Source organism: Cupressus sempervirens, chromosome 7, assembly GCF_028749045.1.
Source record: "Cupressus sempervirens isolate cs-2001-9-10 chromosome 7, ASM2874904v1, whole genome shotgun sequence".
NCBI classification, from domain to species: Eukaryota; Viridiplantae; Streptophyta; class Pinopsida; order Cupressales; family Cupressaceae; genus Cupressus; species Cupressus sempervirens.
Window position 1 is genome coordinate 537,002,721 of NC_143124.1, and position 15,097 is coordinate 537,017,817.

General features: G+C 35.1%; 2 protein-coding genes across 5 annotated transcripts in view; one reads left to right on the forward strand and one right to left on the reverse strand.

The window, feature by feature from the left end:
• Positions 1 to 15,097, reverse strand: part of LOC149547880 (uncharacterized) — a 72,800-nt gene that overhangs the window by 47,612 nt on the left and 10,091 nt on the right. Inside the window, exon 1 of one of the 4 annotated variants that reach the window (XM_089791933.1) lies at positions 11,559 to 11,700. The exons of the other annotated variants lie outside the window; for them this stretch is intronic. The gene's annotated coding sequence lies outside the window, so the exon portion shown is untranslated. Of the gene's footprint in view, positions 1 to 11,558; positions 11,701 to 15,097 lie in introns of those variants that run through there. 4 annotated transcript variants of the gene reach the window in all.
• Positions 480 to 1,049, forward strand: LOC149547881 (uncharacterized). The gene has a single exon (XM_089794202.1). The coding sequence runs from the start codon at positions 480 to 482 to the stop codon at positions 1,047 to 1,049; it is 570 nt and encodes a 189-aa protein (XP_089650328.1).

A 15,097-nucleotide genomic window follows, 5' to 3' on the forward strand; every position in this document is an offset into this window, starting at 1 on the left:
CTAAAACATTAATATATAAGGTTGTGTATTTTGCTATGTTGCTTTACTATTAGCCTAGTGGTGTATGAACTTATTTGCTGCTGCATATATATATAAATATATATACATATACGTATATAGACACACATGTATATTTTTTTAAAAACATGTTCTTGTACGGACAAGCCAAAAATGAATTCAAACCCTCCCCAAAAAAATTGAACGACTTTCAAACCCAAATCTCAAACCTGTATCTGAACCCAAATCCAAACTGAGGTTTAAAACCATATTTTTGTTTGTTGATTTTCATTTATAGCATTTAGTTAAAATAGATTTCCATATACTGAAGTATATATCATATAAATAATTATATACACACATGCATCACATAGCCACACTAATATAAGCCATGTCACAAGGTTCAAATTCAAGTTCATGTTTGTCGACAGTAAAATTCATTGAAATTCATAAAGCAATATCATATTAAATTTAAATAAATTATGCCTATTAATGGGCCTTTGAGGGTTAAAACTCAACAAGAAGGGGTAAGTGGATTGAGGTGGTCTCCGTCAAAGAAAGGTTGGATTAAGATTAATTTTGATGGCACATCCAAAAGCAGCCCTAGCCTTTCGGAGTCCAGTTTTGTGGCTCAGGATGAGAAAGGGAGTATCCTTACCATAGGAGCAAAAAGGTTGGCAGACAGTACAAACAGTGAAGGAGAATGCCAAGTGGCAGTTGGGTCAATTTTGATGGCCGAAAAATTGGGGGTGCAAAGGCTTCATCTTGAAGATGATTTGCAACTTCTTGTGAATGGCATAGGAAAAGAAGAGATGGATACATGGTATCTCAACGAACATATTCGGAGGATCCGAGACCTTATGGGGGATTTTGTTGATTTTGGGGTGGCCCATGTTCTTTGGGAGGCCCACACAATTGCAGACAAACTATCTAATGTAGGGGTGAATGGGTCACTGGTGGACAAACTTGAATTTTTTGAGATAGGGAATGGTGTTGATTCTTTGGCTGGAAATGATTTTTTAAATCTTGCTCCTGATGTCACATCATTGTGAAGTCAAGGATTTATGAATTTGGAGGTGGATAATGTATTGTTGAGCTGGTTAAATTGGTGATGAATTCACTCAGGGGTGATTTGGTAGTGTGTGAATTGTTTGGGGCAGGATTTCTTCTACCTCGTATCCATCATAGCATAGAGTGATGAGATTTTTCGACATCATATTGGAGGATGGGAGTTTTTCTAGAGGCTTTGGTTGTCTTTAAAGGCGGGAATGTGAGTAGTATAGCATTGTGCTCTTGATTGCTCTCCTTCTTGAACTCAGAGTGTCTCTATTCATGGAGACAAACTTTTCTTTAGAGTCGCTAAGCCAACTGCCTAGATTCAAGGGGGCGATTTCAATGCAACGGATCAAGAAACTGTTCAAATTCGATCATGTGGAGTTTTGGGAGGTTGTGTGCTTGATGTTTGGGGAGAGTTTCTTAACACAGATCTAAGGCCCATGACCAACTTGGACATTTTGGTTTCCCCTGTGTGTTTGGTCCAAGGGGGCTAGTGGAATGGAGGAGATCATTGCTAGGGCAGAGTTGGGTGTGGGCTTGCACATGAATTATGGCCTTCGGCAACTCACTGGTGGTGGTGACGAGAACATGCAACCCTTGGACATTTGGACTTTGTCTTGACCAATGTCAGTAAAAATGGTGGATGTCTAGAAGGGACAAAGGGATTTGCTAGTTTTTCTGCAAATATCAAAAGTGGAGAGGCGAGGGTTGTGGAGAGGACAAGGGTGAAGCATACTCCGGTGAAATTGATAACACCTTTGGAGAGTGAAGGCATCCCTATTCCTTGGTGTCAAATTCCACCAAGAAGAGCAATTTGCAGTGGTGGTGGTCGAGATGGTGGCAGTGTTGGTGGTGTCAAGGGTTCTAGTAGCAGTGAGCGTAGGGGATCATCCTTCCCCAACTTCTCAAGGGAGGAGGCAGTGTGGTGGTTTCTCTAATGATTGGATCTGGTCTCTGACATTTTTGGCATACCCAATTTTGCTAGTATGGGTTAATGTGTCTCTGGGTTGTGTCGTTGTATGCGTTCAATGTTGATTTTCATGAATTTTGGGCTTTGTTGGGTTTTTTTTGGGTTGTATTCAGTAAACCTATCTTTGATTCTAGTGGTTTTTGGGGTGGAAAGTTTTAAAAAACAACTTGAAGTGGCTTTGTTATGTCTTTTTGAATTAATAAAATACTTATTACCGATCAAAAATTAAATTAAATTAAATTAAATTCAATACATTATAATTATTCTTTAAATTATTGGTCAAAAAAAAAAAATTTAATATACTAAGGAATTTAATTTAATTATTATCAATATATAAATAATAAATATTACAATTTAACTATTAACCTAAAAGTATATTATAATTAAAAATCAAATTTATACATCTTAAAATGTTAGATTTTAAAGTATTGAATAGAAAGCAAAATTAAATAACAAATGTGCATAGTTTAAAACATAATAGATATTGAGTTCATTACAAAAAAACTAGAAACAAAAATAAAGAAAAAACCTAGAAAATTGAACTATTAAAAATGAAAAGAGTGGTTGTATTAAGCTTCTCCAACCTAAAGGATATTGCCCATGAAGCATGATCTGTGTCTGATTCAGCTCAGCTCCCTTGTAATCCAACATTGAATACAATTCATTAAAAATAGTTGTGTTTGTACTCTCTTAATACAGAGTACAGCGTCACATGCTGCAAGCTGTGAAAAAATTGTCATGCATATGTTGCAGTAGGGCTACATCCCATTAATTTCTTCTCCTACGGCTTGAAAGAAACTTCCCAATAGAGTTGTTTCAGATTTTTCTTATTAATAAAATGTGCCCTATTTACACGTATGAATTTTAACATTTTTTTCCATTTTTGATCTTAGCCAAATTTCGACCTCATGGCCAAAGTTCAACAGGTGTTGTGACTTATTTTATAGGTATTATTTACATAGATTGCAATTTATATACAGCAAAGGTAAAGTAGCTTTTTGAACACAGACGAGCAAGACAATACGGTTTGGTGCATAAGACCTCCTTGTAAATGTAATTTGTATAAGTAAAATTATAATAACGGCAGTTTCGTAACTTTTATTGAACATTTGACTTGAATCGATAACCATAAGATAGAGAAACAGAGAAACACTTATCCAAAGTCTACTTAATTTTTTCGAGTTTTTGACAAATACCACAAACCACAAGCTAGATAACATAATTGAGAATTATTATTTTAATATGGATTTGTAGTGTTATTAGTTAAAATAGAGAAAAGAAAAAGGAAAGAAAATCAGGAAGGTGTAGAAAACATAAAAATAGATTCCAAACATTCAGAAAGCATTGATGAAAAACAAAGGGAAGCTCTTGGCTACTTATCTAGTGCAACGTTTCAAATTTAATGCCAAGGAAAGTTACATAATTCATGGCATATTCTATCAGTGGGAACAGGGGAGAGGAGAAATGTGTGGGCACACATCCCCATAGAACACAAAGACTATGGAAACCCCTCAAGATGTGTGTCAATGTTGTTTTTGTCCACATTCCCATCCACTCAAAATTGAATCTTCTTATAACCCTTCCATTATCTAGCACCTACTTTTTATCCTTCCATCCATCCTATCCAATATTTTCCATAAATCTATATCATGTTCCATCCAACCATCCATTTCCTTACCGTACCAATTTCTTTGAGTACACCTTTAATAACTATGGTCCATTATTGTATATCATTCAAGAGTATTTCTAAAGAATAAGATGATTGATTTATTTGTCCATTTCCCATATGCATACACTATTATCCAAGAAGGTCAAAAAGTCAAAAGAAGGAAGAAAAAAAAAAAGCAAATTCCATCACCTTATTGAGAACCTCACAAACAAATGTCTAGGTGATATCAAAAAAATGATAAGGAAAAAAAACATTTGTCCACTAGTGAAAACCTAACAAACAAGCACTTTAGGCAAGTACCATGATGAAAACTTGGTAAACAAGTGTCATGCATAATCTATGAACATCCTATGTTTCATACGTGGGGGCAGGTTTTGTCCATGTCATTATATCATATCCCCCAACCTATCATACTTGGGGGAAGGCTTCATCCATCTTATCCTATCCATCACATCCTTCGTCACTCATATCTATTGAGTATTATCCTTTGTCCCTCATATCTATTATCCTTCTTTACATCTTCTTTTTCCCTTTTCCATCTTCGATCTTGACAAGACTGAGGACCTTCATAAGCATATTGTGTCCTGTCTACTTCACATTGTCCATATCCTGTTTGGTCCTTATAATTAGTTCTATATGCATTCCTTTTAGTCCTTATTTGGCCTTTCAGGCCATATCTTGCTTATCCCTTTGTGTCCTACACTTGTTGTATCATTATCCTATCCAAATCCATCCCTTGATCTTGATATAAAATAAGGACGTAAATGCAAAACATGTTTTCAAAAGCCTCTTAACATATCCATCCTTGTAGATCACTTGAAATTCAGTGCACCATGTCATTACCTTATCCTATCATTATTCCATCTCTTAGCGTGCAAAAAGGAACATGTTCTTCCCTTGTCAAATAGTCCTTGGGAGTCAAATCATCCCCATTGCCATGATAAAGTCACCATCCTTAATCCTTTGTCATTCCATCAAACCATTCATCCATTCATAATAATTTCCCTACCCTGTTAGACATTCGGGCAAACAAATACATCTAGCTTAAGCATTAAAAATCTAAAATAACCAAAAAATTAAAAATTAAAAATATCTTAAAAATCCAAAAAAAATTATATAACTTTTGAAATCGAAAGCAATTATGTGTTGATTTCCAGCACAAATTTTTATTGTTGTTTTTATTTTGTTTTCAAAAAAATGTCCTTTGCAACAAGGCAAGCGTTTCAGCAAACATAATCAAGAGATGTTGAAACCTGTGCTTCATGAATCGTGTATCAAGTGACAAACCTCCTCTATTGAGTCAGAATCAATCCAATCAAACTTGACACATCAGCCAACATCATTATTTAGCATTTGGTACTTTGTCCCACCATCACTTGTCTTATACAAGATTCGTCCTTCCCAAGCTAGACATTATCATGATCCATCATTTGTTTTATACAAGATGAGTCCTTCCTGAAACCAAACACATCGATCTTTATTATTAATCTATCAACTTTAGTGATTAGATCTAACTCGCTATTGGCTTGCTTGGTTCATAAAGTCTTATCTTTCATTGATTTCATTCCAACCATGTTCCTATGCTACTAAAAGATATCACCGAGTGATGAAACTGGCCAGGATGGTTCATGGCCTTTTATTTGATTGCATTTTGTTGCCATGTTCTTATGCTTCTCAAGAATGCCACTGAGTGGTGAGTGGTTGGGATGGTTCATGGTTTTTGTTTGTGGGATGTTTTGGGGTATGCAAGGTGTCTATGTTGGCACATTCACTTGTTGACTATCGCACATACCTCGACTCTTGATATACATATGGTTCAAGACAAGTTGGGGCATTCCTTGTCTACAACAAGTTTGTTTTCATGCAGAAAGGATCACAAGATCACTTTGACTTCGTATATGTCGCCATGCAATGCACTTGAATTGCTCTAGAAAGAACTCTGCAAAAAGACAAATAGTGCAGTAATCAAGAAAAGCAAAGTTTATTTTTGTTTTTTTCCCTTTTGGTTTCGTCTTGTGTCCTTTCATGTTGTCTTTGATTCTCTTTCGTCTTGTGTCCTTTCATGTTGGTTTTGTTTCTCTTTTGGCTTAGCTTGTGTCCTTCCTTGGTCAGTCTTGTTTTGGTCAATCTTGTTTTCTTTTGGTCTTGTGTTCTTGTCGTCATTTTTGCAAAATTGGCCTATTCATTCAATTTTTCGCCAATTTTTTCAAGAGGGCATCAAGCCTCTCCATCCTTTAGTCTATTGGGGAAACTTTTCTATGCAATTTTACAAACTTTCTTCAAAACAACATTCAGCGTTGCACTAGACACAAAAAAACTGTCAACAGCCCTAGGTCACCTTTATAGTCATTTTTTATGCCTTTGGTTGATTTTGACCATTTTTTGTCAATTTCAAGACTTTTTTTTATTATGGTGAGTCATTTTAATTTATTTGCTATCCCGTTATCTATTTTGATTACCTTGTCACATTTTCATGTGTTTTATTAAATAATTTGAATAATAATTTAATTAATATCCTAATGTTTGTTCCTAGGGAATTAATCATTTAATTGATTTACCCATTTCCTAATCTCCCCTTAAATAAATTTCATTTATTTATGCCTTTATGTATTTTATTTCACATTTGAATATATTAATAGCCAAATGGCTTTATTTCCCTTTTTATGTCACATTTAAATAATGATTATATTTAAATGTCTTTAGAGTTTTTGGAGGGAACTAGCAGATTGATTTTATTATTTGGCTTTTAGTAAATTGACTATTAGCTCTTCTTTTCCCTCTTGTCAATTTATTTCTTTATTGTAACCATTCAATTTTTAAATTGGATTTCTTTATATTGGGCTTTCTTCTTCCTTATTGAGCTAGCCACGATTCGAGTATCCTCGTTGTTATTATTTTGATCATACTTATTTTTCGAACATATGAGTGCAATTTCCATATCAAGAAAAACATTAAATTGGAGGTGAAAGAAGAAAAATGGAGCATAAAGGGAAGTTTGCATAATGTTATTTACATTTTACATTATTTTATACAAATTTATTTTAAAAGCTTCATCGAGTGATTAGGATAGTTTACTTCTAATATTAGTAAGAATTAGTAAAACATAAACATTATAATCCAAAGATAATATGTTATGTTAATATAACATAAACAAGTCTAATAAGTCTACTAGTTTAAAGCCCTAAAAGGTAGTAATTGTGTGTGTGCATGATATTAAAATTAAGCCTGTATATCTTTCTTACATGATAATTACATATTAATAATAAAATAACATTAATCATTTGACTTGATTATACCCCCCTGAATTTTAAGCAGGAGCTTGCTGAAATCATGGCTTATTGTAAAGAGAGAGTTAGACACTATGTGGCAGATCGTTGGGTGGATCAGCACAGGTTAGATATTGGAACCATGGATGAGAGGCTTATTCTGATCCGGAAATTGCTGAATGGTCTGATCCCCAGGGAGTCTTATCTTCATTGCGGCTTCTTCTTGTGGTCAATTCTTTGTGGCTTCTTCTTTTCTCCTGACATGTGAGGAGGCTCTCTCCCCATACTGGGCTAAGGTCCAGTCCAAGATTCTTATCCCTAAGATTAATATATTTTACTGGATTTTTATTCAAAATAAATGTTTCACCATTGATAATCTTTGCAAGAGAGGTTTTATGATCCCGAACAGGTGTTTCCTTTGCCTTGAGAATGAAGAGTTTTCCTATCATCTATTGTTTCAGTGCCAATTTACCTCTGAGGTGTAGACTATTTTATTTGATAAATGGAATGTATCTGGGGGTATGCCTAACTCTTTGCAAGGATTTGTGGAACAATGAGTTCGTCCTTCCAAAAACTTTGGTTTGTCGAATCTCTGGAATATTATGGCACCTCACACTATTTGGGGGATCTGGAAATAGAGGAATAACAAAGTTTTTAGAGATTAATATCTTCAGTCTTCAGTTGTTGCACAAAAGATCATGTTCAATATTACGAAGAACCTGAACCTCTTATCTCTCAAAAACTCCCACTCATATGATCAAGCTTCTTGTGAGGCTCTAGAGATTACTCAAAGATAGAATTGTAACATACCATTTTTCTAGGCAGAAAATAGAGAACATATTCATAGATTATAACAGGCTTTCATAACAGAATGACATAAGGTAGTTATATCCACTGCTTCATTTAGAAAGAAAACTATCAACTAAAAGCATTGTATGGGAATAAGTAAACAAAATTAAAACAACGACTATTTCAATTTCATATGAAAGAAAACTAATATAACTTTCATAACTAACTTCTATAATTACACTAAATTGAAACTTAATGTTAAACCATATATACAATCATGCATTTCAAAAGTAACACATAAAGTATGTACGAGCAAAAAGTTAAGAATTATACATGTATCAAAATAATTGGCAACTAGTTGCGCAAGCCTCGACACCTGGTGAAGAGGAGAAGCATCGGCTTAGGTTTAACCTCCCAACCGTGGAACTTAACATATCCCCACACAATCTCTTATGAGAAAGGCCCTCCCTACCCTGAGTTTAGGCTTGGGGCACCATATCCCTACCATCCGAGCATGTCAGTGTTAGAGTTTCGGCTAAGTAGTAGACAAGGTTGAGGAATTCCTCCATCCCCTTTGTTAGCTAGCACTCTGACCTCTAGTGATCAATTGTGGCAAGCATGCCTTTAATCTACCTTGGCCAAGGATTTAGATGGGCAGATGAACAGTTCGATCACCAATGCTCAACTTGACAATAGAATATACATTAGACGACCATGAGCTGACTTGGACTAAGCAATTTTAAATGTTCACGTACTTTAGTTACTAATTCTCAATTTGTTCTTACAGGGATACCTCTCCTCTTCACCCATTTATGCTTGAGTCCACTAGTTTTGGGTGCATCCTAGGAGATTTCTGGTATCTCTGTATTCATTTATCAATCAGAATTTTTTTATACCAAACTGATTCTTATCTCAACTGGTATATGGATAATACCACTATATAAGTTAGATAAATACCTTGTGAAATATGAAGGAACCATCTCTATGCAAAATGTTCATGATTATGCATTTTACAAGTGTTTGCTCAACGATTATAATGGAGTAACTTCAGGCCTGATTGTGCAGGTCTATACTAGCAAATGTATGCATGGATAAAAGAACTATAATATAATGGGAAACAGTTTTGATATTTTTCAGAATTCTATATACTCTTGAGCCTTGGTTAGGGCTAAGATGCTTATCCATGATCGTGGATACACATTACTATAGTATTCATTCATTTCACAGTGGAAATCATCTAAAAAGAAATGCATCGTAAAAGACATAGCATATGTAATATGAAATAAGACTTGCGAAATGATTTCATCACCTGAAATGAAGATTTAGAATCCATTGTCATGGTCTAACAACACAACTTCAACACGGGAATGCCTCTTATGCTATTAGCAAAGCATGACTGATACTGCAATTGTGGTATCGTGTATAAACTAGGAATAATACTTGTCTCTTTAAAGAGTTATAGAAATGAACGAACTTTGCTTAGAGCAATCGTATGAGAAAGAAATGATTTACTGTCCGCTTGTCCTTAGCTGCGAGGAATGTAAAATAAAGCCTCCCATCACTTTATCGGTTACAAGCAGGAAGTCTTGATCAAGGCCAAACATCGGTTACAAGAAACTTCTCATATCTTTCAAAATTTAAAAGGAATAATGCTGATATGAAGGTGGCAACCGCTCATTGATATGGAGCCAAAATTAAGACAAGTTTTATCATTATATTGATGCACGCACACATATATGTATATATACATGTAGGTGCAAATTATAGATGTTAGCAAAAATAACATGGTGTCATTATATTTTATATATATATATATATCTGTTGACCACACCACGGTCTCAAAAATAAAAGGAAGGTTATTGTTTCTCTTGTGTTATTAAACATTTAAATGTTTCTCCATTTTAAATCAAAATATCAAGAAAACACAATAACTGATAATTGTCACAACGGCTACCCACCACTAACATTTATCTTAAAATATAAGCATTCATTTTTAGTTGAAATAACAATAAACAACTAACGAGTCATTTTCACATGAATCAAAATGGTTAACCATAACTTCCATTTCACAAGACCATGACATTTGAGAGTTTTTAACTAACCATTACAATGGCTATAAGATTACTTTAAAAGATCAAAATTTTGGGATGTAACAGGAACCTTTCTATTAATATTTTTTTATCTAATAAACTTGGTAGAAGGAAAAGGGAAGGCCTATGTTGGATGCATCCTCCGAATGGTTGGACGAAAATCAATTTTGACAGGGCGGCTAAGGGGAATCCTAGGTCGATTAGATGTAGGGGAGTGGTTAGAGATATGAATGGCATTGTTATCTCTGCAATGGCACTCCCGCACTCCCTTTGGGTACCTAGACCAACCACCTTGCAGAAGCCATGGGAACCCTTCAAGGTATCAAATTGGCTAAGGATATGAAGGCAGACAATGTTTGGATTGAAGATGACTATCTTAATATAATTAAGTGTTTGAGAGGGGAAAGTCCAGCATCTTGGAGTATTGAGAATATTATAAATGAACTCAAAACTATAGTAGGAAGATTTAAGAAAGTCCAAATTTCCCATATTTATAGGGAATATAATAAGGTGGCTGACTATATAGCAAATTTGGCAATGATAACAATAACGAGGAAAAGTGGAAAGGCAAGGGCAGATTTAATAATGTTTTGACTAGCCTCATTAATCATGACAAGAATAATAGGAAGCAAGCCAAGTTATGATGACACAGTCGATTTCAAGGATCTACACGTTTATATGGAAGGACAACAAGTGTATTATTACTTGAAGCCTTCGAACATTTTATTGTTTTCTTTTTGGCTTTGTGCTCTGAAAATTTATGGCGATTTCTGGTGTTTATCTCTGTATTTGGAAAGAGCTTCAGAACAAAATTTGTAGTATGAGAGGAGATCTCAACAAGCTCAAACCTGCTACCTACAAACATGTTCGTAGAGACATGGAGATATGGAACAAGCTGGTTAAAGGTAGGGTGATGCCGCTTGTGGAAAAGCTCAGAGGGTATGGCATAAATGTTAGTGACATTTTTGTGAGGGAGTGAGATAATGGTACTATCAACATTAAGGGCATGAGTTTTGCCATTAATGAGGAGCTAATTGTGGAAGCCATGGGGTTGTCGATTGATGGAATGAAATATTACAATGACAAGAAGCTTGCTAATAAGGCTTTTGTTAAGTATCCCAAGACTTGGGGGGGGAGACTCTGTCTAGACAAAGGTAACAATTCCTTCTATGATTTTGACTGATTCAAACCCTTCTCGAAGTGGATGTTCAGAGTCATTGTGGAGTTCTTCACAATGAATGGCAGGTTCATGTGCCTTCATCTTTTTCACTTCATTTACTTGAGTCATTGTAGACATAAATGTCACATTTCTTTTTTGTTTTTCATGTTGTCATCTTTGAATGCGAACATTTATGACCATAAGAAGAATCTTAAGAAGATGGTCCTGCACCAAGGTCTCATTTTGATTGTAACATCAGGTTCTTTTACAACTACAAAATCAGCTGAATTTTAATATTCTAATTATCTGTTGAAATATATCTAAACTAAAACTGAAGTTAATCTAAATTCTAAATCTATTTTAATTACTGAATTTTCAAATTCATTCTAACGTTTGAAAATACTGAAATTTAATCTTGATCTAGACTATTGTAAGAAAAACTGCAAACTATCATACTAAAAAGATTCAATTTATGATACATCTATTTACAGAGAAAGAATATTTCAGTTATATATATTGCATAAAAGAAATAAAGAAACTTAAATAAAACAAAGATATGTACTAATTTACTTGAGAGTCTTATCCAATTAATTGACCAAGCTTTGACTTTGGTGAGAGAAGAAGCATTAACGTAGGCTTAACCTCCCAACCGTGGACCTTTTACTTATCCCCACAAGTTCTAAATAAATAGAACGGCCCTCCCTACCCTGAGGTCAAGCTCGGGATGTTCATCGATCCAGTCATCGGAGTACTCAGGTGGGTTGAGGTCCCAACAGCTATTCGATTGAATAGCTAAAGTATCAGGACAACAACGCGATCATTTTGTTGTGGCATGTTTGCCCTTTTATCGCCCTGGCCAGGGATTTCAGAGGTGAGTTTTTATAACCCGATCTCCACCGCTCAGCTTGACAATTCATTATCAAAGTGGAATTACATGAGCTTTTCAGATTATTTTGTATAATATCAATTACTGATGTCTTTCTCGTTTTTCTTTTTGTCAGATTCATCTACACCTCACACCATCAATAGATCTTTTGATTGGTGATTCCTCGGTGCCTGAATCTGTTACATCTTATACTTTTTCATAAGATTATGACTCTGCATGCTCAGAATTTCTTTGGTATTCAAAGTTGATCATTATTACTGATTTTGATTGATTGGGACAGAACATTTCATGACACAGTTCAACAGATTTATGACACGGTTGACAATGGTATAGTTTTACAATCAAAAACATGGTTGAATGAAGTGGTAAGAACAAACAAAATAAGATGAGAACAAAAGTCTTACTACTTCCTTTATTGACACCATCATAAGTATCAACTACTTTTATTATTATTCATAGGTACAAGCTCTCTGTTGGTATTTCTAATATGATGAGCACATGGTAACAGCAGGATCCTACTCAGTGCACCCAACTCTTACATTTAGTACCAACTCGACCCAGAAATGACTGAGAAAAACATGAGTGAAAGAAGTTAAGAAGATTTATCATATCCTTACTTGGCTACGGATTCAATGTGCCCTATTTTTAAAAACTCTTCAATCTACCCGCAAATTCCACTGCTCAGTGATACGCAAGTAAGCTCTCATTTCTGCTCAGCAATATGATATCGTGCTAGGAAGAAATTAAGGTTGCAAGTGATACGTCTTTCAAAATAGACGATGATTCTTAACCAAATTAAATGTATATGCCGCAAATGAATCTTAGTCGGGTAGAACAGGATTCAAAGCAAAAAAGATAAAGGACAAACTCGGGTTGCAGGATATAGAGACTCTGAGACTATGGCGGAATCATAAATAGATGGGAATTGTTGTTATTGCTCGAAAACGACAAAGACCACATATAAATTGATGTTGCACAGCTTTACAACTTCTGTCGTTACAAGACTACAATGCGATTTGAATTTCCATCGATTGGAATATGAATCGTTGGAACAAAAGGTGGAAAAAGGTTTTATTAATATAATTTAATGTTATATTATTATTTTGGTTAAATTATAATTAAGTATATGCAAGGTGACATTATTGTATTATAGATCTAATATAATAGTGCCACTTTGCAAATATTTAATTATGATTTTAATCAAAATAATGATATATTATTAAATGATATTACTATTAACTAAAGGTAAGAATTTTCTTATTTAATTTTTTTAATCTTATATTATTTTTAGCTCATGTAACTTCCCACTTTGATATTTGTTATCAAGCTTTAACAATCCTGCCATGGCGACTTTTGATCAAACCTGATATTCCTGACAACTAGGTCATATGATCATTCCATTTCCGTATGACCTCATTTCGTAATGCTTCCCCTCCTTCTCGAGTCTTTATCCTGCAACCTTCAAAATCATTCTCGCCAAAACATCAATTTCATAATTCATAATTTGTTAAATAATATCGTTAGGAATTTCATCATAAATAATAACTGACTGAACAACGGCTAAAAAAAATATTTTCATGATCACAACGGCTAGAAACTATATTCACTTCACATGAACACAACGGCTAAAAACTATATCCACTTCACATGAACACAACGGCTAAAAACTATATATTCATTTAGTTCTTTAAATCGATGCAACGCCTTAAGATAACTGCTAATTTCGCATGAACATGAATAAATAAAACAACAGCTATAACTACCATGATGGAACAACGACTAACTTCACTTGAACTTGAAAATTTATTCTGGTTCAACGGCTAATTTTAACTAAGAGAAATTAAGGCAAAAATTGGGATGTAACATTGATTCTGTATAACCATTTGAAAAGCAAGAAGGTTGATAACCCCAATTTGAGAATTGACGAAAGTTGGGATGGGAAGGGTACCTCCCATGTGGGACTTGAAGAGGGTAGTGTGTCCAACAAGTCGAAGGATGATTAGGATTTAAAGGCTAAGAAAAAGAAGAGTAAGAAGAATAAGAAGCCCCAGAAAAAGATTTATTGGAAAATGTTGAGGATGGTACCGAAGATAGTGACACTAATCTGTCCAAAAAAAAAGAATAAGAAACCCCTTCCCAATTCGGCCTATAAGAGTCCTACCTTCGATGGGGAAGAGGGAAATCATATGGACGATAGTGAAGAAGTGTCCTCTACTAAAGGGCCCCCAATGGTTGGCCCTCCCCAAAGATCTTATGTGATTTTTGACAAGGATGTTGTTGGGGGAACGCTCGTGAACGCGAAGCTTGCCCCAGGAGAAATGTGTATTGGCTCCCCTGTTTTAAGACTACTAAAGAGACAAAGACTACGGTTGGCCCTGCTGACAAGTATAAGGATTTGGCTGGTAAAGGAAACAATGTTCCACTTCTTAAAGATTTCACCAGTAACATTATCCATGATGTTCCTATTTCTCCACCTGATTTTGATGAGGACATGGTGAGACCCAAAGATGTGGTTGCTTACTTGTAGTATACAAATATCCAAGGCAAGGACCCTCCTTTTGGTGCATTGCAAACTACAAGGTCGTTATCTTCAAGTGCCTACAAGGTTAACAAGTGGACTTTCCATGAAATAAAGAGCCTTAATCTTAGAATAGGGCCCTCTCTGCGAAATTTGAAGAGAGATCAATGTGAATGACAAGTTGGCTAGGGATTGGGAAAGAATACTCAGTGGACTGCACAAGAGAAGAAGTTGGTCCTTGATTTTGTAGAGGCTGAGGGTAACACCAAAAGAATGCTGGAGAAAAGCATTGACCCTCATTTCACGTGCTTAGAAAATGGAAGACACCCTCCAGAAAATCCTAGAGCATAGCTTGAACTCAAGAAAGCTTGTGTGAACAATGTGAATATGTCGGATCAAAAACTAGAAGGGAAGATGGAGAAGAGGGTTGTGCTCATTGATGCTAACAAAGACTAGGATAACTATGAGTGTTCGGGAAAGCATACCAGATCCAGCAAAAGAAAGATGATGGCTATGGCTCCTATTGATGATCTAGATGATCTCAAAAAGGTCGTCAAGAGGATGACTAATCTGGGAGAAGAGGTCTCTAACACCATTTAGGAGTTAATCTAATTCAGGGTGTTCTGGTTTTTTGTCTCTAGTTTGCGGTTGTCTGTTTTTGTTGTTTTTTGTGTTTGTGTCTCGTTGTTGACCTGCT